The following is a 21,507-nucleotide window of genomic DNA, read 5'->3' as shown; positions in this document are numbered from 1 at the left end:
CATTCAGAGAGAAGTATTTTTAGTCAATGAGAAGGGTCAGAATCAGAACTGCCGTGATCAGACTATTTCCGTTGCATTCAAGGATGTCTGTTATATTCAGCTGAATGTGGCCAGTCACTCTGTTTCTGGTTACATATGTCTAAGGGCATTTCACATGTGATAACTTTCAGGGCATTTGGTGAAAAATTAATGGAAACTTTAGATTGTGCTGTATGCATCTTTTGTTACTTATTTATAAAATGACATTACATAGTCTCCACCTTCTTTTAAGTGTAGTTTAATGTGCAGACTGAAAGAAAAGGCATGTAGTTTGTATTTTAGTAATCTGACTGTTTTGGTGGTATTTATACCATTATGTTTCCAGGCATTAAATTAGAAATGTTTTATGCAAAACTAGAATCAGTCCTTTTCATTCCGTACTTGCTTTGATACATGAAAGACCTGAGATCAAAAGAAGGATTCCTATCAGTTTAGGGGATTCTGCTTTTGCGGGGGTGTTCTTTTTATATGTAAGGTCAGCTGAGGCAGCTGAGCTGCGGGCTTCTGGCGAAGTACTAATTCATGTGACTGATGAGACTATCAGCATAGGTACTTGCTGAAATGAAATGTGGGTATTTTATAAATCTAAAAATAAGAATACGTCCATTTCATTCTCATTGGTATTAGAACATTTTAAGACTGAAACATACTTTCTTTGTAAGAGAGACTCCCTTTTATAAATACTTCGTTCTGCTTAGAGCATCAGCAAAAATTATGAATCAAAATCAGTAAGCAACATTTCTAATAAATTGTATATGAAAACAGTCCACTTGGTGGGTAATGGAAACTTGGGTTTGGTGCTCCAGTCTTTTTCCTGAGTTGCTTCCAATGCTGTTTGTACTTAAATGGGCAGAACAGAGATTTTGTGATGGTGGTCACCAGCTCTTCCAGATGCATGATTCTTCTGCAGGGATGGTGTTGGGCTTTTGTATGTATGTGTGCACACTGGGATTTGAACTGCATAAAGTATTAACCAAACTGTATGTAGTGCTGATACAAATAGAATATTAGACATGCCTGTCTTTTTTAATACAGCCACCTGTTGAGTGCTATAGCAGTTTTTCAAAAGCCTCCCTCAGCGTAGACATCAAAGTCTATTCATGCACCTGTGCCTCTGATCTTCTAATTTTTTTTTTTTAATTTAAAAACTGCAAAGGGAGAGGAGCAATACTTCAAGATCAGTAGCTTTATTTAAAAACCAAAAAACCCCCCAAAAAAACCTCTTCCACAAAACTCATGCTGCCAGTTCAGAAATTGTTAAAAATTACTTAATATTCAACTTTATTTATGGAAAAACACTCAACCACGCTTTCATTTTCCTCTCCTCTGAGTAACCCCTGGCCTTGCTAACACCTATTTCCTGCCTCGTCTATTTACAATACAGCTGCTGAGATCATTTTCTTGATCTGTTGGTCCAATGACATCAGCCAGACCTGTGAACTCCTCTGCCGGCTCGCTCTTGAACAGCACAGAAGCATTTTTGTGAGAAGCTGTTTCATGGAGGGAGGAGCTTGTGTCACCCTGATGCATTCAGCAGCTGTGGCCCAAAAGAGGGAAACAGCAGAGGTGCCCCTCTTGTAAAGGTCCTCTCAGGTGATGAGAGAAACCTGGAGGCAAAAAAGGTGGCCCCATGGAGCTGCCCACTGAATGCAGAGAGGCAAAGCCTGGCGTAGCCCCAACGTTTTGGCATCTCCTTCCTTTTCTCATTTACTTGCTACTTTACAGATTGGTCTCCCAAGTTATTAGTGTGAATTGGTGATCTCCTGATTTATCATCTTACTCTGTCCTAGTGCCGTACCCTGATGTCGCTTGTGACTTAGGAGGCAGCTCAGTATCCTTTGTTAGCCCAGAGAGCTGAGATGGGCAAAGCAAGGCCCACCTGCCCTGTTGTGGCAGGGCACCTGGCGTGGGAAGAGGAGGGCCGTGGTGGGGTGGGGGGAGGTAGCCTGCTCCCAGCCACAAGCCCCGCGTGCGGTTGCCTCAGTGAGCAGAGGCGTCAGGAAAGTTCTGGGGTTTCTGCCCGTGGAGAGCAGGGCTTGGCTGGACTCCGGCGATGAGGCACACTCCCTTCTTTCCACCCTGCATCCGTTTGGTCTGGCACCGACAAGGACCCATAGTCCTGCCGCTTTTTCACTTGGGGGAAGAAGGGGCTTTTTGGGGCACATCTCCTTTCCCCCTTTTCTCACCTGCCCTGTGTACCCTGGTTTGGTACATGGCAGGCCTGATCTCATCAAGTCCTGCGTGCGTGTCAGGGCCCAGGGGTCGCCAACAGGCTGCAATGTCCCTGCCCAGCCCCCGGGGCTCCCCCACCCTGCCCAGAGCCCCGGACCCCATGTCAGCCCCCAGGGCCGTCAGCCTCTGCCCCAGCAACGCCACAGCAGGGCCGGTCTCCAGCTCCCCAGAGCCCTGCCCTGCCCAGCCCTGGGCCCTGCTGAGCTGGGCCTACCTGTGGGCCCACATCCCAGCCTGGGCCTGGCCCTGGCCTGCCCCCATCCTCAGGGAGGTGCCTAATGCCCAGGGCTGGGGCTGCCCTGGTGCCTCCCCGACTGCCTCCCCGACTGCCTGCTCCAGGCTGGAGCGGTGGGACACAGGACGGGCCCTGGCAGACAAGGCCCTTTGAGGCATCCTGGCAGTGGGCATGCAATTTTATCTGTGTGCTTTACTTACTAAAATAGAATGAAAATACAATATTAATGTACACCACATCACTCAGTCTCTGAAATCGTGTGACAACTGCTATGTGACAGTAAGAGCTATCGATTACATAGTGTTTTAGTTACAGTTTAATTTTTGAGAGATGGGTGGCTGCAAAAATTGTCTGTAATATGTGGGGCACCATTAAGATACTCAAATCCAGCAGTATTGAGAGTTGCTGATGAAATGTGTGGTAAAATACAGGAGGATTTGTAATGAGCTCTTTATTGCGGTGCCTAAACATACAGGAGCTTATTCCCACAGCCCGTGAAATCTTGAAGTACAGCAGCTTGATACTGAGCACCTGTATTTCATGCTGAGTGAAAGTGATCTCCACAAGAGCAAAGACTCCTTAAAATCTACCAGAATGGTGCAGGAATAAACAAATTTTGTGTTTCAGAAAAAGAGGATAAAGTGTGTATTTCTTTCTCCCAGTGGGGATACAAAGGGAGTATTATAAACACGTGTTAACTGGCCATACGAGCTGTGTGTGTTCATTTCCCCCGTTCTGTGACCAGAGCTGATCTGTCTCGCTGGGATCTGAATAGGTCACAGTGTTGTTTTTCACATTTGCATAGCTGGGCTCAGCATAAATTACAGTAAAAAAGTTATTTGATACTACCACCTTCTAACTTTCTTCCTTGTTCCACTACTTGGAAATAGTGGTGCAAATGTATGGGAGAACAGTGCTTTAAATATTTGATTTGTAAAATTCACTGGGTTCAAGCTTTCCAAGTGCTAAGGGCACACGCTTCTTTTTTACTTCAGTGAAGGTGCAGGGTCCTCAATACCTCTTTGCAAAAGGAAGCTCTGTTGCTAGTGAACTGTAGACCTGCCTATGTGTCCTGCCTACATCTTGGCTTCATAAGTTTTGGAAACCTTTTGTTTCCTGCATGTGCAGTCACTTGCTTTGGGAGCCATTTTAAGTTTTCTTCTAATTCTCTTCTTGATTGCAGATTGACTTGGAGCCAGAAGGGAGAGTGTATGTCATCATAGACCTTTCAGGATCATCAGGTGAAGGTAGGGACTTCCAATATTTTATCTTACTCTTTCATGAATGGAATCTTCCAAGGGCCTTTGCAATGGAAGCATTAGAGGAGGTGCTGTGCCAATATCCTCTTAAATCTGTATGAGCTCAAGTTAAAGTGAACACATTTTAATGTATCTGCCTGTGAGTCAATGAGCAGTTACGGTTCGTCTTACCCTGTTAATCACCAATGGTAACAATGCCAGCTAAAAGGACAGTAATGAAATGAGAATAGTTTAGTAGTATTAATTTCTAGAAGAAACTTCCAAATTCTTATTTTTGGAAGAATGCTAACCATTATGTAGCTAGAAATGATAAGATGTCAAAGGTATGTGTGGGAAGAATTTATTTGCTTTTTAAATTATTCTAATATTTGATATTTTTCCACTAAATGTTTTCTTTTTCAGGTAAATTAATGACCAAAACATTGTAATGATAAGAGGTGGTGTCATTTTTATGACACAGCAGTTACACGTTGGAAAAAACCCCCCAAAAAGATGGAAGAGAAATATTTATTCAATTCTTAAGATATTTTTCTGCTGTTAAGTGGGAACAGGTCAGGTGGTATATGGTGGGAATAAAAATTTATGAAGAAGCACATCTGTGTATCTTAGTCATGCTCTCGATGACAGCCTGACCTGCTGAAATGGCCTAGATGGCTGGTTTGGGTTTGATTATTTTAAATTATGTCCACTGATCAGCTTTCCCCAGTAGCTCATAGAGCTCAGCTAAACAAGGTTATCATTGGTTCACAGTACCTAAAGAAGATTCACATAAACCCTGGCAGGAGCTGAAACAGAAAATGCTATGAAACAAAATGAAATTATTTTGCCTGGCACAGTTGAGAAACAGCAGAAGAACACGTTTATATTTCTGTTCTTTGTAATGAATTGCTGTGCTCTGACCAATTACTAACAGTAGCTTACAAAACCACATATTGCTCTGAATCCTGAATTTTAAAAACAAAGCAAACTATTATTTAAACTTCATCTTACAGCCACATTTTGTACCCACATAAGATATGCTCTGCCTTTTTTTCTGCCTTTTTTTTCTTCCTGCATATTGAAGAAAATATCAGTTTAATAGTAGTTTCCACATATCTTGCTAATTGTCATGCCAGTGATGGAACTAAAATGTAGTTAAAGGCATTGGTGTGGTTCTGTCATAGGGCAGGTAGATGTTCTTCCAACCTTCCATTGATAGTTAATTGATACCCAGACGAGCATAGTGTTACTATTCCATCACAAGATGCATTCAGGTGTGTCAGACTGTCAAAGGGCAGGAAGAGTGGTGTTATGTTATTCTTCAAAAGTTCTTTAAAATTCTATAACCTTTTATACAGGAAAAGAAAAAATGGCTATGGTAATGTCTCCTATGTGGTGCATTACCCTGTGACACTTGAAAGGTGCTTGGAAAGAAATTTGCAGAACTAGAATTTGTGCCGCTACGTTAGTGTTGAAGGGGAGCACTCAAATGGAAACAGGCCACTGAGGGAAAACAGCTTATGAAACACTGTCTTATGGGAAGCCCTTGGGAAGACCAAGAGGCTTAGTTAGGGTGAATTTGGTAGAACCCTGCAGAAGTTGGTGTGCTTACAAAATGCAATAGAACTTGTATAGTTTTAGAGCTTTCCCATCCAATTAAATAACCGTGGAAAAGTGTTGTGTAGAAGTGTTGCAAAATTCTCTAGGACAGTTATGGTTTTCCTCACAAGGGAAATTGGACCAGGTTTGTACAATAGTTCATAAACTGTTTTTATGGTGTTTTGTTAGCGATGTTATGAAAACTTATTTTTAGATTGCTTTATTAGGGCTGAGGCCTAGGATGAGTCTCCTCTCACTTCAGCTGTCTTAGTGAAGTACCTAGTTTAACGTAACAACTGCATGCATCCTTCTGTAGTGAACAGAAACACTTAACCCACATGGAAAGTAACTTTTTCTGCATGTTTCAAAAAAGCCTACTTCATTTGATCCATGTGTGTATATATATACATATATAAATCTGTATGTAAATAGAATACATCCGATATGTATTTTATGCATTTCAATGGGGCAGGTCGCTGTAGTTGATCTGTGTTTGTTGACCATGAAAGGAATGTGAGATTAAGGTTAGACTAAATGCATGACTTCTGAGTGTCTACGGTTGGTTGAGGTGATTGCTACTCTTGACCTAATTTGTTAACCAGGATCTTGTTTTTGAACTCCAGTCTTCATTGTGAATAGCAACAGAGTACATAGCATTCTTTTCATGCTGCACGAATAGGTATCACTATTTCACCTCGGATTCTGGAGGGGAAAAAATTGGCCATTTATGAAAATAAAAATACCTGTAGCAACAATTTTAACTGGAGGAAGCACTCATGTTGCATGTTTCTCAGTTAGCAGTATTTAAAAAAAAATAGGCAATAAAAAAATCTCAGCCATTGAGATATAGTATATACTTGCCAACCAGTATTGTCTTATAATTCTGTGTTCTGAAAATTGGACTTGTTTCTTCTATGTAATATATGCAGGTTTCTAATTATCAGCACTCAGTAATGTAACTTCAGTTATTTGGCACTTCTAAAAGATTTTTAAGATAGATATCCAAATTCTGTTTTGGTATAGTTGACTTAAGATTAGTTGAATCCGTTAATAGGGGCAGAGAGCTTTGTCCTCTATTAAATTGCCTCTAAGAGGCAAAAGTCCTAATTTGCAAGTGAGCCCTTATATGAATAAATTGCTATATAAATTGAAATTTTACATATAAAATCCTAAATGGTGGATAAAGAAGAACCATTCTCATTGGTAGTATATTCTCAATAGTTTTAGTAAGCTTTTACATAATATTGACATAAGATGTTGTTACCATATACCTCTTAAAATTCAATTGTCCCTTAGTCCCAGCTGTCAGATCACTTATCCCTCTGCACTATTTGCACTTGCATGGCAAAACAATGAAAACAGTTCATTGTTATAAGCTGACTTCCTCAACAAAAGTACACCATTTCTTTTCCTCCTTCCTCCCCCCCAAACTGTATCATTCATGAACTTTCATCACTTGTGTGGCTTAGCTGTACAGAACAGATGGAAATATGGCAGATTACAAGGGGAGGTAAAGAGTACTTCTGCCTCTCCTTGTCACTTTGAGACAGACTTAGATACCAATATCAGCATCTGGCAGGTATTTTTATGTGGAACTGTGGAAAGAAGGGTTGAGTTGCTGGCTTTGCTACTTGCAATTTTTCTCCCATTCTAAAGACAAGCTACAAATCCATGGGAGGTTGTAGAGCTGTGCCAGCTTCTCTGCCATTTCCTATACTGTGAAATTTCCTTCAGAAGCCGCCTGAAGGAGAAACTCTACTTCTCCAGCAGCAACAGTGCACTTGTGAGGGGGCAGCCCAGAAAGCCCAAGACTTTAAACTGCTTTCCACTGGATATCTTGTGGCACTGCCAACTCTCACAGTGGATTGTTCAAATCTCAAGGTATTTGGATTTGTTCTGAAAACATCATTTTCTAGAACTTGCTCCCATTCGATTCTAGTCTTCGAAGCAGAAAAAAGTTGGAAAACATGTATGCTGAAGTCTGAGAAGTGGAAAACAAACTGCATAAAAAGCCCTTACAACAACAAACCCAACAGGAACGTTTTTATCATCAGCTTTTTTACACTAATCCTGTTTTGGAGCCTGCTTATAGCTTCTGAACGTTTGTCCTGCACTGAGAGGGAGGGTGAATAACTATTTATTTTAGCAATCTTTTGTAAATTCTGTAGCAGGAACTGTCTGGCTCACATACTGAAAAGAAAATGCTAAATGAACTGTTTGTCACGCAAAAGGTGATGTTCTCAAAAGTTAGGATTTAAATTTTTCTGCTAAAATTTGAACATCCCCATATTGTGCTTTCAAAACCAGTCCTGCAAAATACTTTAGCATGCTTTTGCTGATGGGGACATAGGAAGAGGGAGAGAAAACAGCTCTTAAAATACATTTTTTAAATTCTCCATTTTAAACTATGTAACCAGTATTTCCGTAACACCTGTGATTCAGGTCTTTACACACTCTGTGCCAAAATTGATCTGCAGGGCAATTTACCTTCTATAGATTTATTTTATTTAAAATGGCTCTGTGCATTCAGAGTAAATACGCATTTGTGTTTCCAATGAATGGCAACAGCTGTGTCAGTGGAAACTTCCCAAATGTAGATACACACTAAGGTATCCATTCACAGGCTAAAATAACTGCAACAGTTAATCAGTAAAGTTCTATTTATAAAGATATTTGTTTATAATTTTAATACTTTTACTGGATTTTTTTAAAGTGTTGACAAATAATAACTGCCCACTCAGAACTTTAAGGGATATTTTAAAAACAAATCTCTTTGGTCAAACAAAAATATTGAGCTTCTATGGACCTGACACAGCATCCGGTAGTATTAGTTGGAATTTTTTTGTTAACTTCATTGAGCTATGTACTGTGCCACATGCAAGCACATAGGATCTTTAAGAATAAGCATTTCTGATAACTTGCTTTTGGGAGACCAGTTCAAAATATGGGTGGTTGTTGTTACTCTGCCAGAATATTTTGTCAGACTTGCAAAGCATATAATCAGTCAATTCTGCTATTAACCAAACATCTGGTGACTCCATTTTATATATGCAGTTATAAGAAAAACAAGGTTTATAGTAGACCGGTGTTTGAAGAAGTATTTAGCTTGGGAAAGGTCTATCGTATTTATTCTCTGTTACTTCACAAACTGGATCTAATGATTGCATGGGTTTTTAGTGTTGTATCTTCAACGTCTGCCAGAGCTATGGAGAAAGGTGTGTCAGTTTTATCAGTCTTTGGATGAACAGGAGACTCTATAAGACATGCTGTCTTACTCATTTCTTCAGTGCTGCTTGTTGTCTGAGGTCATATTGATTTTCTATATTAATTCAGTGTTGCTGTAGCATATGCGTTATTTCTAGGCTGAAGTGCACTCATTGACTGTTTTATTGACATGCTTTGGCAGTATTTTTTGATCTATTTTAGTGCTTAGAGAGTTTTGTGAGTGAAGTTTTTTGAATGATTTCAGAAATACTTAATAGCTCTGGTGTAGCTGATCAAGATCCAAACGCAGGCTGAAAGTTTAAAACATAACTAATATGATGACACAATGATTCAATTTATAAACTGGAATAACAGATGGCCATCAAGAGGGTAAGAGAGGTAAATTGCCTCAGGAATGATTAACAACATTTTCAACAAAGTCAGTTTTATATAGACTGAAAGACAGATGCTGCTGTATTTAAAAGCTTGTGACCTCCTTGCATTTGTCATTGTAGATTTCCTCTTTCTTTGGAGTTATTGGTTTATGTGTGACACAAATGTATACAGTTACTTATGGTAGCTTTCTACCAACTTACAAATTAAGTTACCATTTGTAATATGTCAGTATTGAATCAACTGTAGAATGACTTCAGAATGACCTTGACACGTTAGGTTTTTTTTTTTTTCTGTATTTATTATAGGTAACGTAATAAAAATTTACGAACTATTCAAAACTCTTTTTCTATGTACTATGTCTCATCAATTGTAATGATTATTTATCATTGTTAGGTGTCCCAATTTGCATTATGCAATTGTCTTTCTATATAATTACAGATTCCCCATTTTAGAGCGGGCAGTTGAATTGCAGTAAACCACCACAGTTCATGCTGGAGGCAATAGGTACTGCAGAAAGCAGCCTGTTGGAAGTTCTTGGTTATATCTGTGAGTTATGTAGTTACAAAACATTACATCTTCTAATACATTCACTTTAAGATTAATCTGCTCTTAAGATACTTAAGTTTCACAAGATGAAGAACTTAAGGTGATAATTTAATAATAAAGCCTGTTAGCTGAAGTCATGGCAGTATTTCGTGAATGCAAAATATTTTGTTTAGGTTGATTATTTGGCCTTTTGCATCAAAATGTCCAACAAAGAAGTCCTTAGGCTTCTGACTATGTCAGGTTATGTATTTAACATTTAAGTCAAAATATATGAGTTTAGAAGAGGTTTCCCGGTTCTTGTTAGCTCATTTACTTGACGTCTCTCAGTTTTGTGACTTGCTGAGTCTTGGCAAACAGCTTCCCAGGCATCAAGCAGCATCCTTATTTCACAGATACTTTACATTTGAAGGCTGGCAGTGATGAGGTTCCAGAGAGAAGTCCAGAAGTGATCAAAAGGGACTTCAGGGCACTGGGGTGATTGGTTGAAGGATCAGGAGCACAGGTAGTGTTTTCCTCAATCCTTACAGTGGCAGGGAAGAATACTGAAAGGAACAGGAAAACACACTTGATCAACACGTGGCTCAGGGGCTGGTGCCATCGGCAGAATTTTGGCTTTTTTGGTCATGGGGAGGTTTACATGGCAGTGGGCCTGCTGGCGACAGATGGAGTTCAGCTGTCTCACAGGGGGAAAAGGATCATTGCTCATAAATTGGCGGGGCTCATCAAGAGGGCTTTAAACTAGGTTTGAAGGGGGAAGGGGATAAAACCAGGCTCACTAGAGATGAGCCTAGGGGTGGCGTGCCAATGCTGGGGGCAAAACCGATAGCCCAGCTCAAGTGCATCTACACCAATGCATGCAGCACGGGTGGCAAACAGGAGGAGCTGGAAGCCATTGTGCAGCAGGATAGATATGACTTAGTCACTGTCACAGAAACATGGTGGGGTGACTCTCATGATTGGAGTGCTGCAGTGGATGGCTATAGACTCTTCAGAAGGGACAGGCGAGGAAGGAGAGGCGGTGGGGTGGCCCTGTATGTTAGGGAGTGTTTCGATTGTCTAGAGCTCAACGATTGTGATGATGATACGGTCGAGTGTTTATGGGTAAGGACAAGGGGGAAGGCCAACGAGGCAGATATCCTGCTGGGAGTCTGTTATAGACCACCCAACCAAGATGAAGGGGCGGATGAAGTGTTCTACAAGTGGCTGGCAGAAGTCTCACAATTGCTGGCCCTTGTTCTCGTGGGGGACTTCAACTTCCCGGACGTCTGCTGGAAATACAACACGGCAGAGAGGAAGCAGTCTAGGAGGTTCCTGGAGTGTGTGGAAGACAACTTCCTGACACAGCTGGTAAGTGAGCCTACCAGGGGAGGTGCCTCGCTTGACGCTGTTTACAAACAGAGAAGGACTGGTGGGAGATGTGGTGGTCGGAGGCTGTATTGGGCTTAGCGACCATGAAATGATAGAATTCTCGCTTCTTGGTGAAGTAAGGAGGGGGGGCAGCAAAACCACAACCATGGACTTCCGGAGGGCGGACTTTGGCCTGTTCAGGACGCTGCTTGAGAGAGTCCCTTGGGAGACAGTCCTGAAGGGCAAAGGGGTCCAGGAAGTCTGGACATTCTTCAAGAAGGAAGTCTTAAAGGCACAGGAGCAGGCTGTCCCCATACACCGTAAGAAGAGTGGGCGGGGAAGATGACCAGCCTGGCTGAACGGGGAGCTCTTGCTGGGACTCAGGAAAAAAAGGAGAGTTTACCGCTTGTGGAAGAAGGGGCAGGCGACTCAAGAAGAGTACAGGGATCTCATTAGGTCGTGCAGAGAAGAAATGAGAAAGGCAAAAGCCCAGCTAGAATGCAGTCTGGCCACTGTCATTAAAGACAACAAAAAATGTTTTTACAAATACATTAATGACAAAAAGAGAGCCAAGGAGAATCTCTGTCCTTTATTGGATGCGGGGGGGAACATTGTCACTGAGGATGAGGAAAAGGCTGAGGTACTCAATGCCTTCTTTGCCTCAGTCTTTAACAGGCAGACCAGTTATCCTCAGGGTATTCAGCCCCCTGAGCTGGAAGACGGGGACGGCGAGCAGGATGAACCCCCCATAATCCAAGAGGAAGCAGTCAATGACCTGCTACGCCACCTGGATGCTCACAAGTCTATGGGGCCGGATGGGATCCACCCGAGGGTGCTGAGGGAGTTGGCGGAGGAGCTCGCCAAGCCGCTCTCCATCATCTATCAGCAGTCCTGGTTAACGGGGGAGGTCCCAGACAACTGGAGGCTTGCCAATGTGACGCCCATCCACAAGAAGGGCCGGAAGGAGGATCCGGGGAACTACAGGCCTGTCAGCCTGACCTCGGTGCCGGGGAAGATTATGGAGCGGTTCATCTTGAGGGCACTCACAAGGCATGAGCGGGACAACCAGGGGATCAGGCCCAGCCAGCACGGGTTCATGAGAGGCAGGTCCTGCTTGACCAGCCTGACCTCCTTCTATGACCAGGTGACCCACCTAGTGGATGAGGGAAAGGCTGTGGATGTGGTCTACCTGGACTTCAGTAAAGCCTTTCGACACTGTCTCCCACAGCATTCTCCTAGAGAAGCTGGCGGCTCACGGCTTAGACAGGTGGACTCTTCTCTGGGTAAAAATCTGACTGGATGCCCGGGCCCAAAGAGTTGTGGTGAATGGAGCTAAATCCAGTTGGCCGCCGTTCACGAGCGGTGTTCCCCAGGGCTCAGTTTTGGGGCCGGTCTTGTTCAATATCTTTATCAATGATCTGGATGAGGGGATTGAGTGCACCCTCAGTAAGTTTGCAGACGACACCAAGTTGGGCAGGAGTGTTGATCTGCTCGAGGGTAGGAAGGCTCTGCAGAGGGACCTGGACAGGCTGGATCAATGGGCCCAGACCAATTGTATGAGATTCAACAAGGCCAAGTGCCGGGTCCTGCAATTCAGCCACAACAACCCCATGCAGCACTACAGGCTTGGGGAAGAGTGGCTGGAAAGCTGCCTGTCGGAAAAGGACTTGGGGGTGTTGGTCGACAGCCGGCTGAACATGAGCCGGCAGTGTGCCCAGGCGGCCAAGAAGGCCAATGGCATCCTGGCCTGTATCAGAAATAGTGTGGCCAGCAGGAGTAGGGAAGTGATCGTGCCCCTGTACTCGGCCCTGGTGAGGCCGCACCTCGAATACTGTGTTCAGTTTTGGGCCCCTCACTACAAGAAGGACATTGAGGTGCTGGAGCGTGTCCAGAGAAGGGCAACGAAGCTGGTGAAGGGTCTGGAGAACAAGTCTTATGAGGAGCGGCTGAGGGAACTGGGGTTGTTTAGCCTGGAGAAAAGGAGGCTGAGGGGAGACCTTATCGCTCTCTGCAACTACCTGAAAGGAGGTTGTAGCGAGGTGGGTGTTGGTCTCTTCTCCCAAGTAACTAGCGATAGGACGAGAGGAAATGGCCTCAAGTTGCGCCAGGGGAGGTTTAGATTCGATATGAGGAAAAATTTCTTTACTGAAAGAGTGGTTAAACATTGGAACAGGCTGCCCAGGGAAGTGGTGGAGTCCCTATCCCTGGAGGTATTTAAAAGACGAGTAGATGAGGCGCTTAGGGACATGGTTTAGTGGGCATGGTGGTGTTGGGTTGGTGGTTGGACTCGATGATCTTAGAGGTCTTTTCCAACCTTAATGATTCTGTGATTCTATGAACATTATATTTTTAGACTCAAGGCTGGGGCTTTTTCTGAGAGTTAAAATAATCTGAAACTATCTGAACAGGACAGTGCTGAACTGGCAGTGCTAAGTGGATGGTTTCTGTCTTCAGTCACTTGACTCGGGTCACTTTACAAGTTAGAGCTCTTTCACAAATGCAGCTCCCCCTGAAAGTTCCCAGGAATATTGTATGCTAAGGCAGATAGGGTTTGAAGTATCCATGTTGTATACCTTTTCTCCCTTCCCAGTGTAAAGCAAAACATCCAATCAGGGAAACCAGGCACACATTTGTTGCTGTGCTCTGTTCAGTCTCAGTAAGGAGGACTCTTCTTCTTCTAAAGGCCTAATTTCATGTTTTTATTCATAGCTTGGGTAAAGGTAGGGTACTACACTAGTTTTTTGGTTTTCGTTCTGTAGCCTTCCTTGCTTTAACAGAACAACAGCAAGCAGTAGTGTGTGAGCCAACTTCAAATGTAGCAAGAATCTTTGTTTTCAAAACGCATTATGTAGTGTATCAAGTGAGAACCTATTTCCCTTGAAGCTCTGATTTTATGTAGGTAGGGTTTGGGGGATTATTTTTTCCGCATTCAGCTTTTCATTTCTTCAGCACCAAAAGATCAGCACTCATTCAAACCACAAGTGAGGAAAAAGGGTAAAATCAAAGAAAGAAAAGAAGCTTAAAGTGACTTGCAAAGTTTTGTCCTTCTGCTATGTCTTAATTTTCTCCTCTTAGGAGGGATAACTCAAAACTATTACTAATATGTCTTTTCTCTTGGGTCTTATTTGGTTTAATCTTAAAATACCTCTGTGCTGAAGTGTGGATGCTTATTACAAAAATGCAAATTTTTTTTCTAGGTTTCTTTCTTTCTCTTCTTGGAACTATTAATCTGGTTTATGACTGTGTTTACAACTGGAAGAAATCTTTGCCCATCCAGATCTTGAGTTCCTAGTTTGTTTATTTAAAAAAAAACCAAAACAACCCCCCCCAAGCATTGCATTTATACTAGTATGGAAACTTGAAGATACGATGCTCAGCCAGACAACTTTTTCATATCTCAAATGAACAACTTTAAATAAATCTCTTGTTTTCCCAAATCTGTTAGAATAAGTTAATGTCAGTAGGTACCTGTAATTCATCTGACTCTGGTGCGTGTTTACTTGTTGGGCTGGTAGATTATATGTTTCTCCCGAGACAAAATTTCACCTGTTGGTGGCATGGCATCTGAAAGCAGATGTCTGTGTGTCGTTACCTGAACGACAATAACTGGTAAGCCTGAGAGGAGGAGCTGTGAAATAACAGTGTGACAGTCCATTAAGTTCTTTGCTCTTGCAAGTTAACACTGACTTCAGTAATGGCACAGGCATTTGGTTGGGAAAATGAACCTTGCAGGCTAACTGTTTAAACCCAAAATTCTTTTTAAAGGTATCAGTGCAAACGCAAATCAGTACTTGGTGACAATTCAGTCGGTTGGTGCATTATCCTTTTAAACTGCACTGCTCAGTGAAGAGGTTCTCCAAAGGGTGCTTATGTAATTTTGACTTTGTGTGGCAAATGCCTTCGTAACGAACATCCCTCAGTGGATTTATAGCCATCCCTTGGATTGTATCCAGTTAGCTGATGGAACATCTGGTAAGCATTGTGTGTTTGTAATAAGCCCTTACTGTATAAAGCTGGCTCAAGCTTTTCAGGCAAAGATCGATGACCTTTTCTTGGCAGGCTTCTAGCTGTTTGCCAAAACAAGTGCTTCGCAGGGAGCAAGACGCTGGTAGAAGATTTGGTTGAAAGGCGCCTTTGTATTGTACTGTAAGAGTTTGTACTTGTTTAAGGAAAATTGCATTAGAGTGAAATAGAAAAGTAATGAAACTCATATACATACCATGTTCCAAACTGCTGTCCCTCTCTTCTCCATTTATGTAGCAAAAGCTCCGATTTCCATATGTTGTTTTTTTTTCCTTACAAAATTGTGCAAGGTCTTTGGAATAGGCATATTTAATTTTACTACTGCGTATGCCTAGTGTGTTTTTTGAAGAAAAATGGAGAAAAGTTTCAAATTAAAAACTGTAGTGGTGTTTTCATACGTAAGCGAAACACGAACTAGTAATAAGATTTGAAATAGAAATACATTTTTGGACATTTGAATATGGCTAGCTGTTGCATAATATAAGATACAACATAGATTAATCCAATGCTCATTGTATAGCATGGTATGATGTGAAAAATACATATACTATTATAGTTTATATATATTTGTTTTGTTGTACTTCATAAAATACATAACCTATACTCTGTTATGATTTGTTAGTGTTTTGCTCTACACTTTTGTTGTTGCAGTAGTGTGCTCTGAATCGATCTGTTCCCTCTTCACCCTTACACTCCCCAACAATAGTCAAGCCTGTCTATTGTTAGTATCATTGAGAAAAAAAGTCTTGGTATAGTCTATTTTGATTAATTGATTCGGGGATGAACAGATGAGGCAATACATACATTAAAGACAGGTCTAGCCATGTTCCTGGCCATTCCATGTACCGGTGAGGTTGTGAAAAATTCGGGAGCGTTAATGTCTTTTCTGAACATCATTAACCAAATGTTTACTGCCTTCAACATAGCCTAAAAATCTACTTCTGTTTTTAAAATATGAGTTCTACAGTAGTGTAAACAGCTGGAGTCTGAAAAACAATTTTTTGAGTATAGTCTTGGAAGGTTAAAATAAATATTTAAGTACAGCTGGAAACAGAATTCTATTTACGAAAGTTAGTTCTTAGTAGAGACTCAAAATCTGCATGCAGTTGCATATTTATTCCATGAATCCATTGAAAATAAGCATAAAAGTGTTGTAATATATTAAGTAGAGTTAAATAATTTTTCATGTTTTAAAAGGTATTTAAAAGAATCAATCATTTAACTGAAAAGTACTGTCGTAGGTAAAAGCCTGAATTTCAAACTCTTAGACTTTATTAAAACAATAAGCAGATGTTCTAAAAAGACAGGCCCATTACCTGTGCTCGTTTGCCACAGGATCTTAAACAATTTCAGTCTTTTGCACTTCCCATTTAGGAAGAGTGAACAATATTAAAAACCTGTGGTGCATAATACGGAGTTTCAGTAAAGATAAATCATTTGAGAAAAGTTAATACATTATATATTCGGTAAATCAGGAAAATTTATACTTGCTCTTTTGTTTTGAGGTAATGCTTATGCAGTACAGTGAGTGTCCCAAAAATTAGAGATTAAAGTTAGAGTAATAAAGAACACTACTCACGGGAAGCCCTTGTCTTTAATGAACGTGGCCATCATTAAGAGGGACTCTGGGACTGTTTTACTACTGGACATTTGGTACTGTTAAATATCTGTGTGTGTTTATGCCTCTCAGTGGTAAGCCATTCTTTATACTGTTGGAGACTAAAGCAAACTATAATCTCAGTATTTCACAAGTGAGTATTACTAGCTGAAGTAAGTACATAGCTAAAAATATTTTACCATAGAAGTAGGTAAAAAGAGCTGCACACAAAAGGGCAGTAGTTCTGTCGGTCAGAGGCTTTGTTGGCAGGTTTTGCAGGTTACACTTGCATAGTCAGAAACTTTTTTCTTATTTTTATAACAGCAGCTGTGCTCATAATTTGGTACACCTTCAGTCTGTGATAGATCTTTAAGGCATATTACTAACTAAATCTGTGGATTTTGCAATGCCAAAGTAGAATGAATGCATTGGAACGTCATTATCCCAAACTATAATAGCGTGGGTTTGTGTTGTTTTGGGGTTTTTTTTTTCTTTAAAGATTTCGCTAATCATAACATATTCTTGGAAGTGCCTCTGCAAAGGCATCTGTAGTGTCAATACTGTATTAATTCTTGTGGTACTCTCAGAATACAGTATGGTTTGTGAGACTTGCTAACATTGCTTCTCCTTCTACCACCCCTCTCACCACTTGCCTCTCCTTCACGCAGACACAATTTGGCTGAAAGAATAGAAATACTCTGGTAAACTGTTGTTGTGTGTAGTAGGAGTTACCTCTAAAATAATGAGGTGGAGCAGTTCATTTTCCATAGGTATTTTTATCTGTTTTTTAGAATTTACTCTTTCCTTTTCTCCACTAGAGTCTTTTCATGGACTCTTTGTACCTGTTGGGGTAAAAATTGTTTTGCCACTATAAAAGGCAGTCTCTGGACATAAAAATGACTGAGTAGAGCATGTGTGTATTACTTGCAAGTTAAAGTTTTTAAAAGAAAACTTCAAAGAAAGAAAGATGCAAGTCCAAAAAGGAAGATCAAGCCCTTTCATAATTTCTCTGGATTTTCAGAAGGTCTATGCTAAGGAAAGTATTGCAAGCTGAGATAGATACTCTGATTTAAACGCTGCCTAGTCCTTTGTCTTTTTTTCATGCTGTGATTTTTAGTTTGCTTTCATTATTTCTGCCATATTTCTTTAATGTATTCTTCCAAAAAAGTGAATTATATGTGATACCAGGAATAATGTAAAATACAGATTTTAATCTGCAGTAGCGGCTTTAACAAACTAACTGCCTGATATGTTGGACTTTCAGCTATTGCATGCAGTATAGATCCTTGATTCTTCTTATACTAAGGTATATTTCTGTAACAGACACTAAACTTAACCGTTAATAAATAGTGAAGCAATATCAGAATCTAGGGCAAAATACTCAACCTGAGTAAATCTGAGGAGTTTTAATAACTGCAGTTTGCACCAGTGGGGCTCCTTCCTCCAAGATAGAACAGATAGAAAATCTCATTTATGTTACAGTGTTGTAAAGGAACATGAGAAATAAGCCCTTTCTACTTACTTCTCTGTTTATAATTCCCAAATCAGTACCAGGAAACTGGATCTTTCCAGTTAATTCCTAAGCATGTGCTTTGCTTGTTTATTAGACTTTGTGTTTTCAAAAAATCTTTAATATAGCATTTTTTAACTTCATCCCATCATTTTGGAAGTCTGCTGTGCTGTGGATGGTGCTATTTAAAGGAAACATCTTCTATTGCAATTAATGCATTTTCCATAGTAGATAAAAGTAACCCAGGGTATCAGTTCACCTCTGTCTAAAATACTGGAAGCAGCTGTACTTCTCTCTTGTCAGAGCAATGTAATTGTTTACATTTGCACAGCAATATCATAAGGCAAGAAAGAACTAGAAAGGAAGAAAGAACTTCTTTTCCCATTTAGACTTCAGAAAAATGAAACTGTGTGAATGTGTAATTGCTTTCAGACTTTGGTCGTGGTGCTTGAAAATCTAGTCTGGCCTAGTGTAAGCACTACTTAGCAGCAACTAAACCACCGGTGTGTTATCAACATTATTCTCATACTAAATCCAAAACACAGCACTGTAACTAACAGCTACTAGAAACAAAATTAACTCTATCCCAGCTGAAACCAGGACAGGCCTTTATTAAAAATATGATGCAGTATTTAACTATTGTACGACAAAGAACTGAAGCCATCCTGTTTTCTTTTTTGAAAGAGTGCCCATTTAGCAGTATAGTTCTCCGGGTAATCCTATGCAAGGACTTTTATTTGGGGCTTTGTAAAAGTCGGATGGCTACTGTGGGATTGTCTTTACATCCAAAGAAAGTTACAGATGCAGAGGTCAGAATATTAAGATCAAGTTTGAGGCTTTGCCTCAGTGGGTGAGTTCTTAGTTTTACAAAAATAGTCCTGTGCATTTCAGTTGTTTAGTAAACAAGCAATGCACCCCCATGTGTTCAATTAACATTATATTTAATATTATATTCAGAAGCAGAGTTCACAAATATTTCAGTGTTTTGTAAATGTCAGTGTGAGAATCACATAGACTACATGCTGAACAGAGGAAAAAAATGAACAAAAAGGTCTCATTAGCTGCAAATGCAGTAAGTAAAATTTAAATAGTGGGGTTTGGTTTTTTTGTTTTTTTTTTAAACTACAGCAATTTGAGTTTCAGTGTCTGATTTACTTTGGTGTTAGAACAGCTTGTGGACTAAATACATTTTTATTTACTTTCAAATGCTTTAAAGTATTTCTGAAGAAAAACAGTTAAAATTTATAAAGAATTCTAAGGCTTCTTATAATGCATTTGTATGCATTCCATAAGTACAGCAGATTTTGCTAATATCCATGATGGCAGATGTTTGGTTTAGAGCATGCAGTTTTCATGTGTTCATAGTTTTTTGGAGTGGATAGAAATATATAGTTATTAACTGAACACACTTAAAGACTGCAAATTTCGTACTTTAGGCAAGATAATATTACAGCTCCCAACGTGTGCAATGGAACCACTGATGCATCCATTTTCTAATAATGTTTTTGAGGATAGGATTGTCTTGTTAAACCCCATAACTGGAGCGATTTGTACATCTGCCATCTTGACTGTGGGAAAGATTCTTCTGTGCATCAGTAGACTTCTCTGGAAAATAGGAGTATGTCTGCCTGTTGTACTGCGAGGCTAATATTAATAAGTGGAAGTTTTCCTTTAGAGAAAGAGCTTATTAAAGACGGGAAAAGGACTTGAGATTTAGATTTATATCTTGTTTTCAGTTAACTACCTACTCTTCATTGAAAGAGTAGAAAGTACACTCAGTGTGATGTAATAACTTGCAGTTATTAAAATACAATTTATCCCTGTTTCAGAATTTTAAATGAACTTTTAGGTTTGGGGAATTTTTTGCTGTTTTTTAAGGATCTATTATTATTATTATTAAACTCTTTTTGCTGGCTGTAGTTACTAAATTGTAATTGGGGTCTTTTTTCAAAATCCCTTCTCAGGACATTTTACTGCATATAGTACCTTTGTGTACAAATGCAGGAATTATTAGTTCTTAGTTATACTTTTAAATTTGAGAGTGGCAGATTGACCATAATGAATAGATTTTTCTTCCAACGTTTGACAGTGTAGTAGATTTCAGAATTGATCTTAAACCAGCAAAAACAAAACCCAAAAGCTGAAGACTCTACTAATGACTTTCAGGATTTGAAGATTAAAAATCTTTAATTATAGGTTTGCTTGGTTTTTTTTAAAAAGGCTGTCATCCCTGGTCTTCATTATTTGAGAGCATAAATTATGCATGCTTAGGGAAGGTCAGATATATAACACGTATAAGATATATTTTACTTTTTCATTTAGTCTTCGTGGGATGTAATCTCTCAGAAATTACATTTCTTGTTTTGTTAAGATACTGCTTTGGAGTATCACACAGAATGCATTCGTTTCAGAAGAACATATACATCACAAAAAGTTATTTAGCTTCTGTTAGATAGATTAAGCATTTTCCTTATCTGTGCTTGAGTGACGTAAGTTATATAATGAAATCACATCTTGTTCTTCAAGTATTTTTCCTAAATTTTTGAGTGGGAGAAGGGGTGGAAGACTTCACATACTCAGTAGTATCTTGTTTGATGTCTTCTCTGAAGGACTGTGCACTCACAGACTTTATACCTAGGATAGCAAAGCCATTTGGCATATTAGGATGTGATCCAGCTGTTCATGCTTCTGTTTCTTTGCAGCACCACAGTCCTCATTACTTACAGATTTCTAACTTTATTGCTCCAGAAAGGCTGGCTTGGAATATGAGCTATCAAATAGCATGAGCCTATGTTTCTGTATTCTTTTCAGGCTTATCACCCATTTTCTGGGCCTCAGCAGGAGTCAGTGGAACTCTTGCCACCAACTGGCTGAATCACTTGCGTTGTTGGGCACACTGTTTCCTTACAAACTGAGAATTGTGACTCATTGAAAGATTCGGAGTAGGAAATACAAACATCATTCTTCTATGCCAGTTTAGCTACACATAACAACCTATGGAAAGTATTGGAAAGTATTTCATTGCTACTGCCTTTGGAGAAGGAAGCCTTTAAGAATCCTGAAGTCACTTGCAAATAATCTTGTGAAAAGCTGATGCAGCTAACACTGTCCAATATATTCTATGCTGGTTTCTCTGCAGTGTTGATATTTTTTTGTAGGGTACAAGACTCCTGATTCCTAATTTAATATATAGTCAGAGTAGTGGAAGCATATACTGTGTATATGGCAGACATACAGGCTGTAAAAGTTGTATTTGAGAACTTGCATCTTTTTTGTTTCTTTGTCCAAACTCTTTTCAGCATATAAAATATCAAAATGAAATTATTTTGTTACCAAATTCCTTTTTTAAGTTACAAATACCATATGCTGCAGAAGTCACAGCTATCATCTCTCAGGGTTGTATTTACATAATAGTCTAAGACTGATTCCTTCTAGCAATACTGCTACTGCTACCATTAACAGCATCAAAGGACTGCATAAAAGACTTTAACAGTTGATTGGATTTGCTGTAGCACAGGTGAAACTGAAATTGTTGCAGCAT

At 40.0% G+C, this 21,507-nt stretch overlaps 1 protein-coding gene across 2 annotated transcripts in view; it reads left to right on the top strand.

The window, feature by feature from the left end:
- The window catches only part of PRKCE (protein kinase C epsilon), a 309,238-nt gene that overhangs the window by 99,936 nt on the left and 187,795 nt on the right, over positions 1-21,507 (top strand). For both annotated transcript variants that reach the window (XM_076334413.1, XM_076334414.1), the window contains exon 2: positions 3,690-3,753. In XM_076334413.1, coding sequence (XP_076190528.1) covers positions 3,690-3,753 — 64 coding nt within the window. The remainder of the gene's footprint in view (positions 1-3,689; positions 3,754-21,507) is intronic.

Source organism: Aptenodytes patagonicus, chromosome 3 (assembly GCF_965638725.1).
Source record: "Aptenodytes patagonicus chromosome 3, bAptPat1.pri.cur, whole genome shotgun sequence".
In the NCBI taxonomy this organism is placed as follows: domain Eukaryota; kingdom Metazoa; phylum Chordata; class Aves; order Sphenisciformes; family Spheniscidae; genus Aptenodytes; species Aptenodytes patagonicus.
The sequence above is the reverse complement of the archived record's forward strand: the minus strand, read 5'-3'. Positions and strand labels throughout refer to the sequence as shown.